Source organism: Cimex lectularius, unplaced genomic scaffold (genome assembly GCF_000648675.2).
Source record: "Cimex lectularius strain Harlan isolate CLEC.00 unplaced genomic scaffold, Clec_2.1 scaffold95, whole genome shotgun sequence".
Lineage (NCBI taxonomy): Eukaryota > Metazoa > Arthropoda > Insecta > Hemiptera > Cimicidae > Cimex > Cimex lectularius.
Window position 1 is genome coordinate 698,735 of NW_019392779.1, and position 20,604 is coordinate 719,338.

Genomic DNA, 20,604 nt, shown 5'->3' on the forward strand with positions numbered 1-20,604 from the left:
TACAAAGTTAAGAAGGTTTATGATTGATGGTTATTAAGTTAATGGATGATTTTTAAAAACATAATAAACTCATAAGTTGCGTATCCAAAAACTTCTCCCGTCCATAGTAGCCATGTAGCAAATTGCCAAGCTACAAAGTATAAACGACCAGGGCTTAAATTGCCGTTGAAATCAAACCTATAGATTCGATGAGGTAGCAACGTAAACTGATCGATTAAAGCTCTGGTCAGCCTTTAACTGAATTTTATCCGGCGGCCTCGGCCACCCGCAAATCTCAGCTTTTGTCTCGTACCAAATTGATATTTTCGTCCCTTATTCGATAGCGAAAGAAAATAATATTGTTGACGATTTGTCCATAAATAGGTCAAGATGGATGACCGGTCTGACTAATGCTACCTTCGTGCACTTAAGCTTTTTATTTATACTGTTCCGTCTAGCAACAATGATTTAGGACTCGATCCTTTATCATTAAAGATCATCGGAATTTCAGAACATAAATCAACTTAGTTCATAAACTATCATAAACTGAAGAAATTAAACCAGCTTGTCTTGCATAAGCATTTTATTTATGGGTGAACAAATCATTGGATTTAGAATCGAAAAATATATTGAAAAGTCTGCCAAGTGTGATTTATTCTTCATTAGATCTTCACGATAATGGTGAAAATTTATTAGCCTCTTTTTCCACCTCCAACGCCCAAACACGCAAAAAAAACGTTTATTTTTCCACGTTTGTCATAACGTCCTTTTCAGTTTCCCACGTCCGCAAGTCGTTCGAGACGTCGATTCGCCAGGAATTCAATCCAACTTAGTTTTTAGAAAGGGCATTAACAAAACTGAATTACTTCGGGCCCCATTCAGAGTTTGAAACGCAATTCAACTCCGATTCAACCTTTCCGTGAAAAGTTTATGCATATTCTCCCTCTGACGCTTCCTAACAACTAGACAGAAATAAAAGAATTGTAACATCAAAAGTTCTTTTTCTCCTGCTATTGAACTTAATTTAGCCATTACACAATTTCAATGGAAACAAAACATTACTCAACACACAGCGGTCTTGAGTGTTTAACCTACTCAACGCCTCAGAAAGAAAATATTACATTTATGTTTTAACAAACCATAATTTATGAACATCTCATTCGTTTTCCAAAGCAGTATTGATGCTTGAAGTTTTAATTTGCCAGGGCACTCCAAATGCCTTGTTTTCTTTAAATAAACCAAATTCACCGAGGGTCAATACATTGCTATTTTCCTTACCTAAGAAAATAGAAAAAAGTAGACATAGTTTATTAAAATGGAAACAAGATGTAAAGTCGCTTCTGTAGAAAGTCTCAGTTTTGCTATGGGTGTTAGAATTAACAAGAAAGTGTGCTTAATACCTTGTCTTCTGCTCTAAAAATGTATTTTTTGATAGTGTCTCTATCCTGCAGATTCAAGTTGTGTTAGCGGCGAAGCAGCTCCTTGGTTTAACAGTTTAGTACCATCTTTAAGATGGCATCTGATGCGCTGATGTCTGCTGGCTGTTGGTCATTCTATATCTGTATATTTATTTTACTTTAAACTTGCATATTAGCCAAAGTAGGTACTTGTTTCATAATACATATGTTGTTGGAGGGAACTTTGGAAAAAAGAGCTGAGGTGATCGCCAAATCCAACCCACGTGCCAAGAGTCTATCATGCTGACCGCTGATCTATTTAAATAAAGAACATCTTAATTTTCTCACTATCTTTCACCACTTAGGTTTATTAAGTTTTGTACATACTTGGATATTTTAGTCATGTCCAACAATTTGAAGTCATGAGCGTTGGATATTCATTAGAATGGTTTTGCCTTTCCGTGAAGTTTTATTCCCTACAGATAATTGTTTATCATAAATTTTTTATTTATGGTATTTCAATAAAATCAAACAAATATAGCAATGAGTATGACATAACTAATCAGTATAATTATTATCAACAAGAGCAAATTATTATAGTTCAATTAATAATTAAGACTTAATTTTTCTTTTTTTCCAGGAAAAGCGAATTCCTTGGGTGCATGTCATTTGCAGTGAAGCATGTTGTTAAAAAGGTAAATTCATTTTGTATCCCTCCGTAAATTGCTTAAATTAGATATAGTGATTTAAGAGCTTTTTAGACATTTCAAAGGTTTCTCGACGGCCATCAGTTGAGCAAGTCATCGTAACAAACTTTCAAAGGTTTACAATGTGAAGTTAATTTGTATGGTTTTATTTTCAGGAAATAAATGGTTCATATCGCCTCCTGTCCCAAAGCTCTGGACGAGTCAAAAATGTTCCAGCGATGACAAATTCTGAAAACCTTTGGAACAACCAAACAGGTAGGTTTTTGTTGTAATTTGAATTAAACAGATTTAACCTGAACTCACCTTAAATTTTTTAATTTATTTTATTATCCTTACATCCCTATACAACATAACAGTTTTTATTGTTCAACCACTTGAATAATTAACCATGATTATGATTTTTCATATGTAAAACACAAAGCAAAATATGAATAATTTAATATAAAAATTAAAAAATAAATTCGGTCAATACCGATTTAACCTAAACTCACCTTAAATTTTTAAATTTCTTTTATTATCCATACAACCCTATACAACATAACAGTTTTTATTGTTCAACCACTTGAATAATTAACCATGATTATGATTTTTCATGTGTAAAACACAAAGCAAAATATGAATAATTTAATATAAAAATTAGAAAATAAATTCGGTCAATATCGATTTAACCTAAACTCACCTTAAATTTTTAAATTTTGTTTATTATCCTTACATCCCTATACAACATAACAGTTTTTACTGTTCAACCGCTTGAATAACAAACCATGATTACGATTGACGGCATTTTGCCATCTTCAGTTGGTCCAGGTTTATAACCATGCGGTAATCATGGAAAAATTTCACAAACAGAAGTAAGTTAAAGTAAAAATTTTAACAATTAGCTTATAAACCACATTACGAACTTAAGTGTAAAAAAATTACTTTGTTGCTTTATACCAAAATGTTTTAGATAAAATATTAGGTAATATGTAGATTTTGTTATTAATGCTATTTTAAAAGTTTGGATTGATTTTGAATATACTGGGAATTTTGATATTAAGATATTTTTATAAGGTTTTATCTTTTATTTGATTCTTGCTTAATGTGTTTTAATTTTTTTTTTTATAGAAGTAATGGCTAATCAGTCTGAATCTAGCGTGGAAGAATTAATTAGCGTGGATGGATCTATTGTTGGAGCACCAATAGATACTTGTGAGTTTCACTTTTATGTTTTATTTTAAATCAATTTTTCACTTGTTATAATCTGGAAATTTTATTTTCAATCAGTTAAAGAAAGGAGAAGAAAGTCTACAAAAAAAGAAATGGAAAGAGGTAAGAATACATCAACATAAATTCGTTAATCAAGATTTTTAACATTCGAATTGTTTTCCCACAGTGCATGAAGACCAGATATTTCTCAGGCATTTGGAGCTGGACCCTCTGGAGGACTCTGTGACAGGAAGCCCAAAAGGAGGTCGAACACCATTCACAACAACAAGAACCCTCAATAGACAGCCTGGATCCAGTTATGGTTTCTCGATAGCATGGACTCACCCTCCGAGGTAAATCTTGAAACCTTTTATACTTCACATATTTAGCATTGAGGTATAAAGTCTATGTTGCTTAGAATAATGATGTTTATTTTTTATGTAAATATTTGAATTTAATAATTCTTTTGAACAGGGTAGAGAGGGTGGAGTCTGGATTGCCAGCAGACCAGGCAGGCCTTAGACCCGGAGACTATGTTATTTTCGTCGGGAAAACTAATGTAGTCACTCTGCAAGAAGAAGAGATTCTCCAGATCATAAAGTCAGTTTGCTTTTTAACAGTGTTTTGTTCAACAATTTGTCATTCATTTTATTTATTCATTTGCTTTCTCATGTAGGTCATCTGGTAACAAGCTAGTGCTAGAAGTGTACAGGAAGCCTGTCGGTGGTTCCAGACCAGTGCCTCCTACTGGAACGCAAGCAAGATCCTCGACAGCATGCTCTGCAGCTACAACTGCGACTGCAACTGCATCCATTGAAATCACAAAACGGAGGCTCCACCTGCCACAAGTCACTTTCAACAGTGAGGTTGGTTCTGGAGTATTAGTCTGATGTTAGCGAAATCCACCTGTTTCACAGCTCTAGTCTACGTTTAGAAACATTCGGTGTTTTTCTTGTTTAGCTGAGATTTTGTTTTTTGTTTGAAAATATTAACTTTTATTTATTAATAAAATTATGTGAATTTAGTTTATTTTATGTTATGTTTTTTTTTTCTTGACATTTTGTATAGTCCAGTTTTTATCTGGCTTTCATTAAAACATTTAGTTGTAATTTTATGTTCCTAACTTTAAATTAGTTTATATTATTAACATGGCCAGTAAAATATGTTATAGCGTATATTTTTAGCTTTTAGATGTTTACTATTTCTTTAATTATTATTTATTTATGAACAACTAGTTTTAATTATTGATAAGTTATTTGCCATTAACTCTCAGGAAATACAAATTTTTCACTTTAACTAGTTTTAGCGAATAGTTAACAAATTAATAATATTTTCAATATAGTTGCAGACCCCTTTTCACTTGAGCTTATTTGTCATTGTAAAGAATTTCCCTAAATGCTGTGATTCTTTATTTAATTTAATTATTTATTTTTATTTTTTAAGTCACGTTTTTTGTTGATTTTTTTTTTTTGTCAAAAGACCTTTTTTGTATTTTAATGTCATGTAATTTTCTTTAACAATGAAATTTTATGTTGTTATTAACTTTTTATTTTATTTTATACCTTTTACAACTATCATTTCTTTTTTGTCCTTTAACACTTGCTTTAAATCAGGAAAAAGTCATAAGTCTTTAAAACTCAACATAATCAACACTCATAAAATAACAATAAAAGTTCTTAAATTGCTCCAATAATGCAAAGACAAGAAATTGAGAGAGAGAAACGGATTTAGTTTTATGCCAAAAAACGAACAAGAAACATACAGTTGCATAAAAAAAAAATGGTGTTTAAAAAAAAAAGAAATGTAAAGAGAAACAGACATATTTGTAAGAAAAGAGAAGAAATGCAGAAAGAAAGAAACAGATTGTTATGTAAAGAAATGTAATAGACAGCGTTTCCCACAAAGAGGAGAAATAGAGAGAGAAACAAACAGTGTTTCATGCAACAAAAAAAAAAAAAAAAAAAAGAGAGAGAGAGAGAGGCGACAGAGAAAAGAGTGGCAGAAAAAAGAAAGAGAGAGAGGGGGAGAGGGAGAGAGAGAGAAAGAAAGAGAGAGAAACTATCTGGCACAAGGCAAATAAATTTAGGTATAAAAAAGTAACACGAAAAGAAGAAAAGCCTAGAAAAATGGAATTGTGGTGAGAGAGAGGAGAGAATTTCTAAGAGTAGTTATACTTAACTAGTATTTTATTATAGTTTGTAACTACCAAATTCAGCTTTGAATAAAACCCTTTTTATTATATAAATTAGTTTGTACTAAATTGTAAAATTTGTAGTTTTACATTACATCATTTAGGGCTCCAAAAGTCATTTAAATTGTTAATTTGTCCATAATGATCTTGACACAGAAAAAATTTATTATATTTTATCTAGCCTTTTCCATTAATAAAACAAACCTTTTAATAGGAACTCTGTAAGAGATTGACCTTAACTTTTACATCTAATATACTCCAGTTTTTTTTGTTATTTTTTGCTAACAAATGTAATCTTGCTTAAGAAATACAACTAAATGTGTTTAATACTTATTATATTATTTAGTTAAACAGAAGGTCAATCAATATGTTTAATCGGTTGATTGTTCATTGATTATCTGATCAAGCAATTCTAAGCACAAGTTTTTTTAACAGAAGTTGAATACTTTCTGATCATTTAGAAAGTTTTTACCCATTAATAAATGCAATTTTTTTTTTAAATTTAGTTATATTTCTTATTTTATTTGACAGTAATGTTAATTTTCAAAAATTTTAATAATAAATGATTTATTTAAAAGAAGTTTAAGTCTAATTAATAATAATGATATATTGTAAAATAGAATTGTTGTAATAATTTTGTCTGGATATTCAGAAGAAATCAGCATTTGAACTATCAGTCCAGCAGTATCTTTTCTATTGAAAGCAATTAAGTTGGTTTCCAATGGCAACTCTTAACAGGCTATGAGGCCATTCACTGCACAAATATGAAAGAATCCATACACCTCCGGCATTTCTCGGCATCCGCTTTACCACCATTGGAACGATATCCAGGGTAAACGGCTTGTTAAAACGGTCAAACGGTCTTTTTTCCAGATCTTCATTTTAGAAATATGGACGACAGGGGAGAACAACGAAAGTCGTTCTTTTGGTTGCCCGTGAGATCATCTTCCGTGAGATTTTATTTTCTTGATATAAGCACCCATAGTTCTCATAGAGCATAGTTGAAGATGTAGATTATAGAAGTAGACTTTACCTCTGTTCAGAAGTATGTCAAATCAATAAAACAAATCAGGTCAGAAAATGAAGAACAAAGTGGGGCATATTGGTCCAAAACTTTTTATTTTAAAATTATAGAAGTTCATTTCATCTATTTCATTCAATTGAGTTTTGAAAATATGTTTTTTAACTGGAATATTAAAGGAGAATTTGTTCTATTCATCACCATAATATAAAAAGTCTTCGTCTATTCTAGAAAATGTTCCAGGATCCATTATAAACTACAGATAAAATGTTTGATTGAAACCATATTTAAACTATGTTTTTGTGCAAAACAAAACTGAATTTTATCCCCAGAGCAACCCACTGAGCGACGAGGAATGCAGGAAAAGGAGCGTGTACCAACTGCTTGGAAAGGAGCAGCAGTATGCACTGAGCTTGCAGTTTGGAATCGCCAGATTCATGCTTCCACTGTCAGAGAGAAAGGACGTCATCACGCAGAATGAGCACACGATCCTGTTCCAGAACACTCAAGAGGTAATGACAAACAAAAACATCGTAAATGTGCAATAATTTTAAAGAGTATTTTATATTCAGCTCCTGAGGCATACAGAGGATATACTCGAGTTGTATGTTCAGGATGAGACTTTAGGACAATCATTAGGAAGAATTTATCAAAAAAAGGTAAGCTAGGCATTAAAAAATCTTCCATGGTTTAATTATATTTGTGAAATTGTTAAATTTGCATGGATTAAGTAATAATTTTCATTTTAACAACAATTTTATCATTTTAAGCAATTTTATGGTTTTTGTTTTAAAGCTCAATGCAATAAACAGTGCATATAGGAGGTACTGCGTGGGGTTGAAAAAGGCTGACTGCCTCCTCGTAGAAAAGACTAGGAATTCGACGTTTATGAAAATGGTAACTGAGCCACCAATACCACGCAGAAGGCCTGATCTGACAACTTTCATCCACAAACCTCTAGAGGTAAATGAAACTATAAATTAAAAAAAAATAACAAAAGTTAATATTTTTTGTTTTGCTCCATCTCGGATTTCAGCATTACCGGGAGATGCTGAAACTTTTGCAGACAACTTTAGCAAACACTAAGGTCAAGGATGAGGATTATGTAGCGCTTTCGAAAGTTGTTCATGACATGCAGGTAGTTTTATGTTTTTTAATCTTTTTCATCGACAGTATTTAATAATTACGAATGTAAATAAAATTTATTTTATTTTACTTATTTTTTATTATTTTTTTATTTTTTACTTCAGGCAACTTATAGAGAGATAACAGTCGAATCTGGACTAATGGAACCGGATGGTGAAGGCCGGCCATTGCTTTCACTTCAAGACCTGGAGAGCAGACTTGTGTTCACTAGATGTAAAGTAAGTTTTAAAACTTAAGAATAAGTAAGTGAATAATAAAAAAAAAGAATTTGGATAATAATCCATTTGGGTTTCTTCTAGCCATTTGTATTGAGTGCTCCAGGCCGACAGTGGATTTTTGGTGGTGACCTGAGCCGCGTCGAGGGCAGGGCTGTACGCCCGTTCTGGGCTCTGCTTTTCACAGATCTTCTCCTCTTTGCCAAAGTAAGCAGGGACAGGGTAATATTTGTGACTGAGGAGCCCCTACCGCTCAACATGGTCAGCCAAGCATTGTTCTCGATAAGAAAAAAAGGTATGTAACATAATCTGCAGATAAATTGTTATATGTGAGGTGAGGAACTCATTTGATTATCTTGATCTACTAAATTCTCACTAGCAATGTCAAAATGTGGTACAACAAGTCTGATCAACAAATCAAGCAATAAACGGCAGATCCAGATGATCAGGATGACCAAACAAGAAAAATATTGTTTATAAAGATTATACTAGTTAAAGATAGTCAAAGAACAAACAGTACAGAGATAGTGTATTCTAAATATTATAAAATATATCGTGCCATCACAATGCTCTTTAAAATTATAAAGTTAGCAGCTTGACTGCCGATTTGCTCAAATTTGTCTCATCTTAAGCACTTAATTACAAATCTACCACCTAATCTTGTGCCCTCCTGATAATAACAAATTAATTTTTAAATTAGTAGTAGCAGTATGAATGTATTATTTATGAGCCAATAAACATCTAATGATCGCCAGTATTTTGCACAATAAATGAAAAAATTCGGAAAATGAATAAAAATTTTTACATGAGATTAGAGTTACAAAGCATGAATGGCAATGGCCATGGCCGTCTGTCAAGTTGCTGGTAAATTAATTAATTCATTAATTTTACACACACACACACACACACATATGTATATATATATTTTTTTTTTCTTTTTTTTTTTTTCTTTTAAACTTACTACTTTTTAATCATCGAAATCTGCAATCATATATTTTTTGTATTTCAAAGTTTATGCAAGAAATTAGAAATTTTATTGTATGAACCCAATCAATTCCGCCATTAAAAATATTTACTACCTCGGTTGTATCTAATTGCTCTTTCCCTGAATGTATTTTCCTGAACTCTGGACTCCTAAGCACTGGAAATTTATCCAGAAAGTGCACAGTGTCCTCTGGAACATTGACATTGCACATTGAGCAAGTAAAGTTCAAATCACTCCTCCAAAACTAGCAGCTCAATCGAATGAGTTTTCCCCTCACTCTAATCATTAATGACTTGCCATCAATATTAATATTTTTTCAATTAATTAATATTTATGTAAGGTATTGGTTGAGAAAAAATTTAATTAATTGAAATAAGTTATATGGTCAATCGGACCACCAAATCTAATGGATTGATACTTTTATTTATATATTGATTACCTTGGTCTAATCTATGGTAAACATTATCATTAGCCCTAGTCACCATATCATTCCTTAGATTCACCTTTAGATTGTTTAGCAAATTTGTACAACTGAGTGCTATTACAGTCCAATTTTTTTTTTTTTTTTTTTTTTTTTTTTTTTTTTTTTTTTTTTCAACAATCTGATTCCTAAATTATATAAGCTCAAATTTTCACATCCATGTTCATACTCAGTTTGAAGCCGATCACTTCACACAGCTCTCTGAAAATTCCAGCTTTTGTGTAATTTACAATAAATTATCAGCAGGAGAATCACCCGCCTTGGGTATTGGCAGTCCAGGAACAAACCTCCGTCTTATCCCTCAAGCCACCGAGGTAGCTCCAAAGGCTATCAACAGCTAGGTCATTTCAATACCCCAACGCAATCAGCCCCCAAATCCAAACCCACTCTTAAATACTTTTGTTTCTATTTACATACCACTGAATACGCTGAAAAGTGGAACCTTTGTGTCAATTTAGAAAAGAATAAAATCATTATGTTTAGAAAGAGTGGAGGAAAGAAGTGTTCAAATCATAAATGGCTGTATAAGAACATGCAATTCATAAATAGTTCTACACTAAACTTCAAACCTTGACTTGATCAAAAACTGCTAGCAGGAAAATGGTGTATCAGAACTGTTTTTAAGGATTTCATAATGAATAAGCACATAAAGGTGTTTCGGTGGAGGACAGTAATCCGAAGTAAAAACATTATTATTTTTGTTTAAAAATACCTTTTGCAAACAATTTTGTAAACCTAATCTAACCTAAATCTAAACCATGTAAACCTAATCTACTGATCAATTAGCTTGTTCTTTCATTCTATACAGCTGTTTAAATGTAGTATAATATTATATACTGGTCAATATTAATATTTGGGCCTTTAATTTTATAATAGAATGATATCAATGATAGGTATGTGCATAACAATCCTACACCCGTAATATGTAAAGAGTGTCACATGCAGTCGTTAGGGGTTAAGTTAGGGTAATTAATGAGGTTAGATCTAGTAGGTCCATCTTCAATGAGTTTTGTATCAATACCTGCACTAGCCTCTATATCTACAACTGTGATTGGTTTTGCTCTGCGCCTCCAGTATCTCCAGGCGATGCCAGTATTGCTATTTCCATATAAAATATGTTTGACTAGCGATCCCCGAAGGGCTAGCCCGAGGTACCTGGATAATCCAAATTTGGAGTACAGGAAAAACCCATTTGTTATAACCCTGATTATGAATGTTATACTATCGATGATAAATAATGTCATAGCGAAACCACCTATGTATCTTACAACAGAAGAAAACCAGCCATATAACGTATCTATGATGGATGTTTCCACCTGTGTCAACAAGGTCGTTGTGTTGAAACTTCTCGTGAAGTCTAGAATTTGACCGCTATGATACGTGGTTCCAGACATCTTATATGCCAAATTGTATTGGATAGCCTGTTGTTCCGTAGGAATAGACACCGCTTCTTTATATGCTAATAATTGTGATTTAGTGAGATAACCAAGTGGTTTAGAAGACTGGCTATTGCCGTAGGCCCGAGTATCCAGATCTCCTGAAGTAAGCTGTACAGGTTGTCATGGAGGGAACGGATCCTCTCCTATCTTAACCCATACATTGTCTATGTTGAACATAGTGGGAGTGTGTATAGAACAAGGTAATGGAGTCCCAATATTGACGATAATACTGATAATGGTTTTAGGAACTTGCTCTCATTTGTACAATTAACAGGAAGTTCATTATAACAACCTTCTGTGTGACGTATATTACACATAACCGCTTTGCACTGAAGGATATGCACTACTTCACCTCTAACTATTGCTGTGTACCCTTGCGATTTAATGTAAGTACATGCGAATTCTTCTGGATTTGTGCGAGCAAGGGTCAGAGATAGCATTAATGAATTTCTAGACAACTCACAGTATCTTTTGGTAAACAACGTATATAAGTCAGTGGTTCTGTTAGCGACATATCTTTCTACGTATATAAATTTCAAATTGGTGTTAAGGAATGTGTCTATATCCGCGTTTTCTAATTTAGAATGTAATTTCAAAAAAGGGTTATCACTCATTAGCACCAGTAATTCCTCATGCTCAGTCATATAACCATGTGTCTCACATGTGACTACTGGTTCCTTCAGACTAAGAGCAAAACGTTTGTCCTTGTCTTCAACAATAAGTACTCTATTGTCACCATTGGTAGTTATATTGCCAGTACCTTTAAAGACTAGAACAGTTCCATAACAAAGAAAAGTTTTAAAAAAAGGAAAGAAAAAGGCAACACTTGCAAGCTTCAAAAATTAACATAAAATATTGTTTGCAAAAGGTATTTTTAAACATAAAAAAAGACAAAAATAATAATGTTTTTCCTTCGAATCACTGTCCTCCACCGAAACACAAATAAGTGAAATTTCCACTCTCCTGGAAGACGTGCGAGCTCTAATATTGGGTGGTGTTGGAGGTAAAGGAAGATGCCTCGCTCATGCAGTCCAGACTCCAATGTCGGGCGGTGTTGATAGTAAAAGAAAAAAAAAGCCTCGTTATGATATTTTCAATAGGTTTGTTGTCAACTGTCTGCTGGCCAGCGCAAAACTAAAAAACTTCTCATCCGATCATCTTCATCGGAAGGTGAGGGTTATCTCTGATTGCGCCTTAAATTGGGTGGCTTTCCTACACACTCTCTATATAGAGCCAAGGAATTGCACCCTTCAACTAGGTGGGACACATCGAGCAAGCTTTCCCTATAAGCCAGAAACATACACAAGCTTTGGCTCAAAAGGGTTTGTGTGCATCCTAGCATGTCCACCTTAATTGGGTGAGAATGACCCTTACTCAGGTTCTCCCAGGTGACATATTGACAATGCTCTTCATGTGCGAGACTAACTAAATTTTATTTCTTGTCTTATTTAACAAAGGGAATTTTTCTCAATGGTAATGTTGAAATTTCTTAAAATACTTACAAAACTGCTTTAAAATAGAATAATTTTTTTTAATGTTATACATTTGTTCATTTATTTATTGTATTTATGTTCAAATGTATATTTTGATTAATATTTTTTTGATAATTTAAAAAATTCAATTTATTATTTACTATTGCTTTTTTATAGCAACGGAATTCAGACTTTTAATAAGTACAAGCCCTCCTGGAGAAGAAAGCCCGGCTGTGGGAGGGTGCGCTGATCTTCCTCTGACCAGGACACCGAGGAAAGGGCCAAGGAGGAGAACTGTTGCTCTCAGAGCACCCACGACAGAACTGAAAGCCGTCTGGCAGAATCTGATCCAAAGGCAGATGTAAGTTTACACGTTAATTCATCCATGAGTGTATTATTTTCATATTTTCGCCTTTGTAGAATATACGTGAACACGGCTAGGGGAGGAACTCCGGCTAGCAGCCCGATGGATTCGCCCGACCCTCTAACTGCCGATTCGCTCGAGTCTGTCTCAATGAAGCGACAGGTACTTGGAAATCTACCACCTAATCCCGCGCCCTCCTGATGTTTAGCCCCACATCTTAACAGATGTTGTAGCCCCACGAGGTTCTAAACTTCATTTTCGAATGATATGAGAAAATTTGTGCCAATCAATATTAACAACAAAAAAAAAAGAGGAAAAAAGTGTTTTTTCTAAAAGAAACTGAAAAAAGTGTATTTTATGACATTTTTGCTATAAACCCTTTAGTTCTATAAGAAGCATATAAAATACTGCTTGAAGTGTCTGTCCATTAATGTTCTAATAGTTCATTATGAACAAAATGCTTATTTTAGTAATAGAAGATGCAAGCTTTGTATTTTTATAAACCAAAAAATCTTTTTTCCTTAAATTAAAAGGAAAATATTACTGTATACTTAAAGCAAACATATCTGTGTGAAAAACACTGTTGTCTTAGGATTAATTATTAAAATATTATACTCCTAAGTGAATAACTTTGTAGATGTACTTGTAGATATTCATTGGCTTATATTTTAAAACCAATTGTCATACTCGTTATTCATTAAACATTTATATACTTTACAATTATTTTGAACTAATTCATTTTCATATAAACCAAGACTAGATTTAAAAGGACTCTCGCTAAGCTTGCACATTTATAAATTATAAAAAAAAATTCATTGAAGCGCATTCTTTTGAAATTTATTATTTATTCTGTATTTGATTTTTGTTTTTTTTTTATAGATTTTTAATTAATTTTAATTAATTGACATTAAATTAATACTATATTTCAAAGAAAGTTATGCATCATTTTTTAATTAGATAAATATTGAAGTTGATGTTTTAGACTTTATCAAAACAGCATCTTTTCAACATGTTATTGACGCCATTGGAATTATTTCACTATCATCCAAACTTTTAAAAAATTTTTATAATATAGTCATAGATTATATTTTTAAAATTGTTTAGAATTGTATGTAGACAATTTAATGAATACTCTTAATAATGAATACTCTTACATTATTACTGTAATTAACTTTTTTAAAAAGAGATACAAGGTTAAAAGTGTTTTTTTTTAATCTGTCCATACAAAACAAAACGAGAATTTGTAAAAAAAAACTTTGAATTATCGCAAAATAAAATAACAATGGAAAAAAAGGACTGTTTTTCTTTTGAGAGATAATCAGCATTCCAGGCCAGCGGAATAAAAGATGGAATATGGAGCTGAATCCACCGACGCGGGCTGTGTTGGACTGATGTAAATACGCCTGCGTATTTATGTTGCATGTGAAACAAAAAAAAACACTTATGTGGCATCATTTTCTGTCAAATTGCTGCATGTTGATTCTTATTCAAGATTATTATACTACTGACTTTTTTTTTAATATTTAGCAACTCATGTTTTAGAAAACATAAGTTTAAAACACAAGTTTAATTAGTTAATTTCAATAGATTGGTTTATTTTAAATATATAAATTGGACTTATATAAAGAGATTTAGTTATTTGTGAATATCAGTACAAATAAAACCTATAAAAAACTTGGTAGAAATAGGATATTTTTAATTATTAAGAATTGTAGAACTAATTTTTTTTAATAAGCAAAAAAATGCAGTTTTAGATTAATTAGTAGAATTATATTTAAATAAATATTCTAGAATAGGCAAAACATAGATGTTAAAAATTTAACAAATAATATAATTTGATGTTAGGGTTTTCTTAAGAAATCACTTTTATTTCTTTAATTTAAAAAATAATTAGTTTGTGCCACTATTGACTGAAACTATATTTTACAGGTTCCAGAGCTGACTGAAAAACCCGGTGTTGTCGACCTGATAGACCATCGATGCCGACAGTTAGGAAAGACAGGAGTTAGTAAAGAAAGTGCTATGCATTTGGCACAATGGATGAAAGGACAATTAGGGGACGGTTCGCCTGAAACCGAATCCGAGCCGGAAATTTGGTCACCGAGCGCATTGAGAAGAAGAGCTGCGACCATGAAAGGATTGGAGGGAGGGATTCTGCCTATTCAGAGGAGCATAAGCCGATGCGAAGAAATTGAAATATCTGATCATGAACAGAGTACTTCTGACAGCCAGGTAGCAGTTTTCAATCTAAATTTTATTAAACTTATCTATACTCTTTTATATAAAAATTTTTGTTTTGTTTTTGCTGTTTAGAATACGGTGAAATCTACATCTGGCAACTCAGAGAAGCTGATGGCTGTTTGCCGAAAATGCCACAAGACTTGTCTTCCAAATAATAAAAATAACAGCAGCGCTGTAGTAGATATTAATGCAAATGCGGCGAGGGAGGCGTTCACCGATGAGAACAACTGGGGTATCAGTTGCGATGCGAATCTGAGCCCAACTGACCCATTCCTCCCAGTGCCGCATATTTCCGTCCAACCGCCTACACCAACAGCAGGTGGTGTCGCCATCCACACCTCGCACAGTGGCAACAACAACTTCTGGGAAGATTCAGATAGTACAGTCAAGAAGGAGGACAATAGTAACCACAGCAGTCCAAATTTATTTGTAAGGGTTTATTTGTTTTATTGTCTTTGTTTTATATGTATATATTTAAGAAAAATATGTAGTATAAAATTTTAATGTTTTTAGGGTGAGGATAATGAAGGTGAAAGCGATGGCGAGATCGAAGAACCTCCATATCAATCTTTATCACCTTGTGGACTCAAAAGATATGGGACCGTGAGCAGCCTTGAGAAGCTCGATGATGATTCTGATGAGGACACAAGCCGCGGAGATCATGATGAACTTCCCCAAGGTCAAAGCTTCGAATATGTCAATTGTTATCAGAAACAATAAAATATTGCAAAGCACTTTTTATTTTATCGCAATATATTTACTATTAAAATGGATTAAATGAAACTATTTTTATATTGTATAAAGAGCAGATTTAAAGCAATAATTATCTTTAAACAAAAATCTTTTGGGCTATATGAATTTTTTTATAACATCTCTAGTAAGCCATTTTTTAAAAGAGCATGGTTATTTTTAATACTTCATATATTTTTGTAGAAATTTGTTGTGACTGTTTCTTAACATTTTTATCAAAATACATTTATGCATTGAATTTATTTTAAAATTTGTGATTGTTGTGTAAAGAAAAGCATACGCTTCCAAAAGGAGACCACAAAATGCTTGGATACCATTTTTGAATTTTATCATTTTCATCACTTTTTTATTCATTTCATATAGTTTGTTAGTTTTTCAAAAGTATAATGCAAACAGCCAATGTGAGTCGACTCGCACAGGAGTTAAGATGGCAGAGGATGTTGTTTGAGATATGCTGAATCTGGGGCTGTTTCCATAATGTAAGAACCACTCAGCAGTGACAAATCAATACCAATGAAATATTATGTTTGTTTTCGTTGAAGTAGAAACTAACAAACAGATTCTTTAAAATGTTTATTTTTAAGAAAATAAAATAAAATCCATATAAAACGTACAAGTGATCAGCCTTAGCTCGCATTTGACTTATTTTTGCCTTTCTTTCGATATTTTTCACCTATTTTATATTAATGACAAAAGTATAATTTAGTATTTTTGCAAGCCTGTTATCTGCTTGATCTTTATTCTTATTGCATTTGACCCATTATTCCTTTCTGACTGATGTAAAATTGTATTTTTTATTTATTTATTTATTTTTTTTTTTTAGTTCATATTAAACTAAATAATATCTGTCAATTTCAGATGGTACAAACAACCAGCATTTTGAATCAGTTGGGCAATCAATCAGAGGATGGACTGTCCGAGCAGGTACATTTGTTGTTGAAAAAATGGCATTTTTTGAAAGAGTGACTGACGACTCAAAAGGAGTTTCCTTTATCGATAGGTATTGCTAATTTAATAAATTATTAATGTTATAAAGTAACTAATTGATTTTTTTTAGATATTTACGTGGTGATCCAAAACACAATGAGGAACTTTTAGCTACATCGACAAGTTTGGCTGGTGAAGAAGAATGTGAGACTTCCGGTGCTACTTCAGGCGAAGAAGTGTGGGGAACGCCTACCAGCGGAGATTCTGGCCTTACTTCACCGAACACCGAGGTAATGTTAAAACACTATTTTTTTTGCTGTATTTTGTAATAACGTTTTTATTCTAGTTTGCAGAAACGGTGGGATCAGCTTTGGATGATGCAAGGGAACAGTTGATGCTAGACAGGCTGTTGAGCGGGATGAGCATAATGGGAAGCTTAGTGCCTTTATGCCCTGTGACAAGGGGTTTTCCTCAACGAAGACGACTTGATCCTCTTCCCGAAGACGAAGAAGATACCAGTGACTCGACATCGATAGACAACAGCGAAGCAACAAAAAGCTACACAACTGATCAAGTATGTTTTCCAAAATGCAGTTTAGAAATGCAAAGCAAATATTTTTCCTCTATTTTTTTCAATTTTCTCTTTAATTTTTTTTACAATTATTATAATATATTGGGCACGCTTATTTGAGTTTTTTCTCATTTATTCATATTCATTTCTTTTTTATTTTAAAAAACAAACAAAAATTGAAAAAAGTAGAAATCTATATTAACCCCATTTTTTTATTTTATTTGTGTAATAAAAGTGATTGATATGCTGGAAGGGTAATAAGTCTGACAGCTGTGCAGTTAAGGCCAAATCTGCTACAAGCACACCACACAGGATCTTCAATAAGCTGAGGTTAAGGCGAAGCCAGTCTGCAGACTCTAAATCACCCAGGCCTAAAAAATTGTAAATAAAAAATAAAAAAATGAAAACAAACGTATTTGTCTTTACATTATATTTTATTTTTTTTAGCATGGAGTTCTTGAGAGGTAGCAAAAGTGAAGAGCACACAAGCAGCTCAGGCAGCAGACTGACAAGACTCTTCAGTAGAGAATCACAAGATGATATCCCTACATCAATGCCGCCTGACTTTGTTCAAAAAAGAGAATATGTAAGTATTTTTCCAAAACAAAAATAAACTTTATAAAGTTTAATATAATGTTAATTTTTTAATTTCATTTCCCAGGATAAAACTCTAGAAAGACGATTCTGGAAACAGTTGAGGAAAAGGAGGTCTAGCAATGATGCTTCTTCTACATCCAAAATGCCTTTTTCAAGCACATAGCATTGGATGAGGCGAAAATTAGCTGGAAAGGAGCCGGCGTCACGGTTTTTAAACAGTTGAGAATCATCTTTTTTTAATCGACAACGTTTGCCTTTAAATAGACATGAAATTTTATAAAATTAAAATGTCGGTGTGTTTTTTTATTTTTTTTTTTCCAAAAGTGCTTATGTATATAAGAAAAGAAAAGTCTGTAGTTTTCATCTTTGTAATGTTAACTTTAAAATTAGGAAAACTGGATTTGTTTCAAATTTGTTATTGTTAAAAAAAAATACTTCTATTGTTAAAAAAAATCCATTTTTAAAAACGTAATAGGCTGTACAAATGCTAGGTGAGCTGTTTTTAAAAGACTTTATTGTAAATATTTAAAATAACTTTTACATCCCGAATTGTGTTTTGTCGAATGCAAACGAGAATTAATTTTTAAACCTTTAAATTCTCATTTGTATTTGAACACACTTCGACAATTTTTGGTTGTTTTTATAAGTGATTTTTTATTCACTGTTATTTGGCTTTTGTAAATTTAGCACTAAAATATGTGATATCGAACTTTAGTTTTCAACATACGCCATAATTTCTCGGGTAATGTTATGGAAATATGAATGCATAGAGAAAACTTACGTTTTCCACCATACCTATGCAACGCTCAATTCCGCACTATCAGTGATACGAGAGCAAAAATGGAAAATTTGTCATGTTTAATTTAATTGTTAAGTATTTTTCAACAGTCGTTATTTACTGTTGGCGAGCTAAACACCAAATATTTAGATCCTATTCAGTTTCACCCTCCTTTATTTTGTATATTGTATAAAAATTAATAATTAAATTTAAAAAATTAAATGAAGATAAATAAACAATTCAGAATTTTATCTATGAAAATACAGTTCTTTAGTGCATTCGAGAAATTTTTTCATTAAATATATTTATTAGAAGTGGTATATAATAATAATAAATACAATATCGATTGCAAAAGAAAGAATCAATTTGCATTTCCTCATTAAAAAAATTGTGGTATTAGTTTTAAATTAAAAGTAAAATCTAAAAAATCAATAAAATAATATTTTTGGAGAAAAAACTAAGCAAAGAATAATTTCATACTTGGAGATTTTTCAACAAACCCGTCTGGAACTTATTTAATAAAATTGAGATGAACAATTTAAGAATAAAAGCTAGACTTTCTATATTTATTATGACTTTAAATAGACAAAACATTGTTTCACTTTGAAATTAATATTTTTCACAATTAATGGACTACCAGTGAATCAAGTGAGTTGCTGAAGTAAAAAGAAAAGAAAAATCTTTAATACATGATTTTTTTAAATCAAGAAATTTAACTCTAGTAAATTAGTTTTTGATTGAAAATAGATTAAAAAAACATTAATTTTAAATTTAGGTTATGACTACTGTCAAAATAGACTGTTTCCTAGGTTTAAAAACGAAACAATTATTAAAATCTCAAATATCCATTGTTTATTCTATGCCAAGCGGCCTAATTAGAACCTAATTTATATTTAAATTTTACATTTTAACATGTAAGTTTGGGAAAACAAATAAAAAATTATTTATTTTTTAAACAATTGTAGTATTGCACTTTTCTTTAGAAACTATTACTGTTTTATGAAAATAAAAAAATACTTAGGTTGAAAGTGTGCCATGTTAGTTACATTTAAAACGAGGAAGAAAAGTATTTGAACCTTTTATTAAAGAGAAAAAGAGAATTTTTTCACTAGGAAAAACATTCTATATATATATATATTTTGTTATTGTTAAACCGGCTGGGAAATCGTATCAAACCTAGTCTTTAAGACTGTGACAGCTGTATTCACTCTGGAGATACACTCTTCTTCCAATGAAATTTTTGTATTAAAATCAAAATAATGTCAAACGAAAGCCTAGCTGTTAAATTAATTAAATAAAAAATCAAAATAATGATCTCAACTTATTCTGAAAATTTTATTTTTGTTTTATTAAAAATGTCACCTAAGATTTCTTTTTAATAAAACTTTAAGATAGCGACTTGTAATGGACGTTAATAAGCCTTAAGTCTGAGCAGCATCAGGGCCGTGCAAACAGCCCAGGGTGGAAAGAACGGAACCCCAAAGGAACTTTTGCAATTAAATCTTTTAAACATTATTTAACTTTTTTTTTAAAATATATACTTTGATCTCAAAATCTCAAATCCAGGGAAGAACCACTCAATACAGCTAAAGACTGACCAATAACCAACAACTAAGGCCAATGACAGGCATCACCCCGAGCCCCATCACATCACCAATATATAGCACTATCAAAGGAAACAAGAATTAAGGACATATGAAATTACATGTTATCTATTAGTTGGATGTTCAGCAAATAATTTTTTTTTGATTTGGTAGTGGGATCTAGCATAAGTGTATAAAGGTCAACCAATTATAATATGAAATTTAGTCATATAAAAATACATGGGTTTAAGGGAATTTGTGAGGAGGAAACTATGTATGACAATACAATAAAGGTATTAGAGATACATTAGATGCAGGTACATGAGTTCAACAAATACAGAGAAAATAAATAAAACAATAAGAATATTCAAGAACATACAATATACAGGGTGTATTGCAAGTAGAATGACAATACTCCAGGTGGTGAAACTAAACCAAAAATAACCAACTAACCAAAAAACACACATTTCTATCTCAACCCTTTCCAGACATTTTTTTTTTTTTTTTAATAAAAGCCCAATTTTCACTACTTTTTTTACACTAGCCCACATTTTTGGAATCAGTGTTAAATT

At 31.9% G+C, this 20,604-nt stretch overlaps 1 protein-coding gene and 1 long non-coding RNA gene across 3 annotated transcripts in view; one reads left to right on the forward strand and one right to left on the reverse strand.

Annotated features, from left to right (window-relative positions):
- Positions 1 to 17,991, forward strand: part of LOC106667875 — a 74,992-nt gene extending 57,001 nt beyond the window's left edge. Inside the window, exons 8-31 of one of the 2 annotated variants that reach the window (XM_014396107.2) lie at positions 2,017 to 2,071; positions 2,239 to 2,338; positions 3,191 to 3,274; positions 3,350 to 3,394; positions 3,459 to 3,624; positions 3,746 to 3,871; positions 3,948 to 4,137; positions 6,816 to 6,995; positions 7,056 to 7,142; positions 7,279 to 7,446; positions 7,520 to 7,621; positions 7,734 to 7,847; positions 7,929 to 8,139; positions 12,399 to 12,582; positions 12,642 to 12,747; positions 14,515 to 14,817; positions 14,899 to 15,255; positions 15,340 to 15,505; positions 16,435 to 16,576; positions 16,634 to 16,793; positions 16,850 to 17,077; positions 17,328 to 17,455; positions 17,522 to 17,660; positions 17,736 to 17,991. In XM_014396107.2, the coding sequence (XP_014251593.1) occupies positions 2,017 to 2,071; positions 2,239 to 2,338; positions 3,191 to 3,274; positions 3,350 to 3,394; positions 3,459 to 3,624; positions 3,746 to 3,871; positions 3,948 to 4,137; positions 6,816 to 6,995; positions 7,056 to 7,142; positions 7,279 to 7,446; positions 7,520 to 7,621; positions 7,734 to 7,847; positions 7,929 to 8,139; positions 12,399 to 12,582; positions 12,642 to 12,747; positions 14,515 to 14,817; positions 14,899 to 15,255; positions 15,340 to 15,505; positions 16,435 to 16,576; positions 16,634 to 16,793; positions 16,850 to 17,077; positions 17,328 to 17,455; positions 17,522 to 17,660; positions 17,736 to 17,834 (3,640 nt within the window). In that variant the 3' untranslated portion in view covers positions 17,835 to 17,991. Of the gene's footprint in view, positions 1 to 2,016; positions 2,072 to 2,238; positions 2,339 to 3,190; positions 3,275 to 3,349; positions 3,395 to 3,458; positions 3,625 to 3,745; positions 3,872 to 3,947; positions 4,138 to 6,815; positions 6,996 to 7,055; positions 7,143 to 7,278; positions 7,447 to 7,519; positions 7,622 to 7,733; positions 7,848 to 7,928; positions 8,140 to 12,398; positions 12,583 to 12,641; positions 12,748 to 14,514; positions 14,818 to 14,898; positions 15,256 to 15,339; positions 15,506 to 16,434; positions 16,577 to 16,633; positions 16,794 to 16,849; positions 17,078 to 17,309; positions 17,456 to 17,521; positions 17,661 to 17,735 lie in introns of those variants that run through there. The other variant, XR_001340660.2, reaches the window with a different exon arrangement.
- LOC112127193 lies at positions 1,076 to 1,853 on the reverse strand. The gene is made up of 3 exons (XR_002910454.1): positions 1,764 to 1,853; positions 1,601 to 1,691; positions 1,076 to 1,538 (listed from the first exon to the last, which is right to left on the reverse strand). It is a non-coding gene; the product is annotated as an uncharacterized LOC112127193 (long non-coding RNA).
- Positions 17,992 to 20,604: the final 2,613 nt, after the last annotated feature.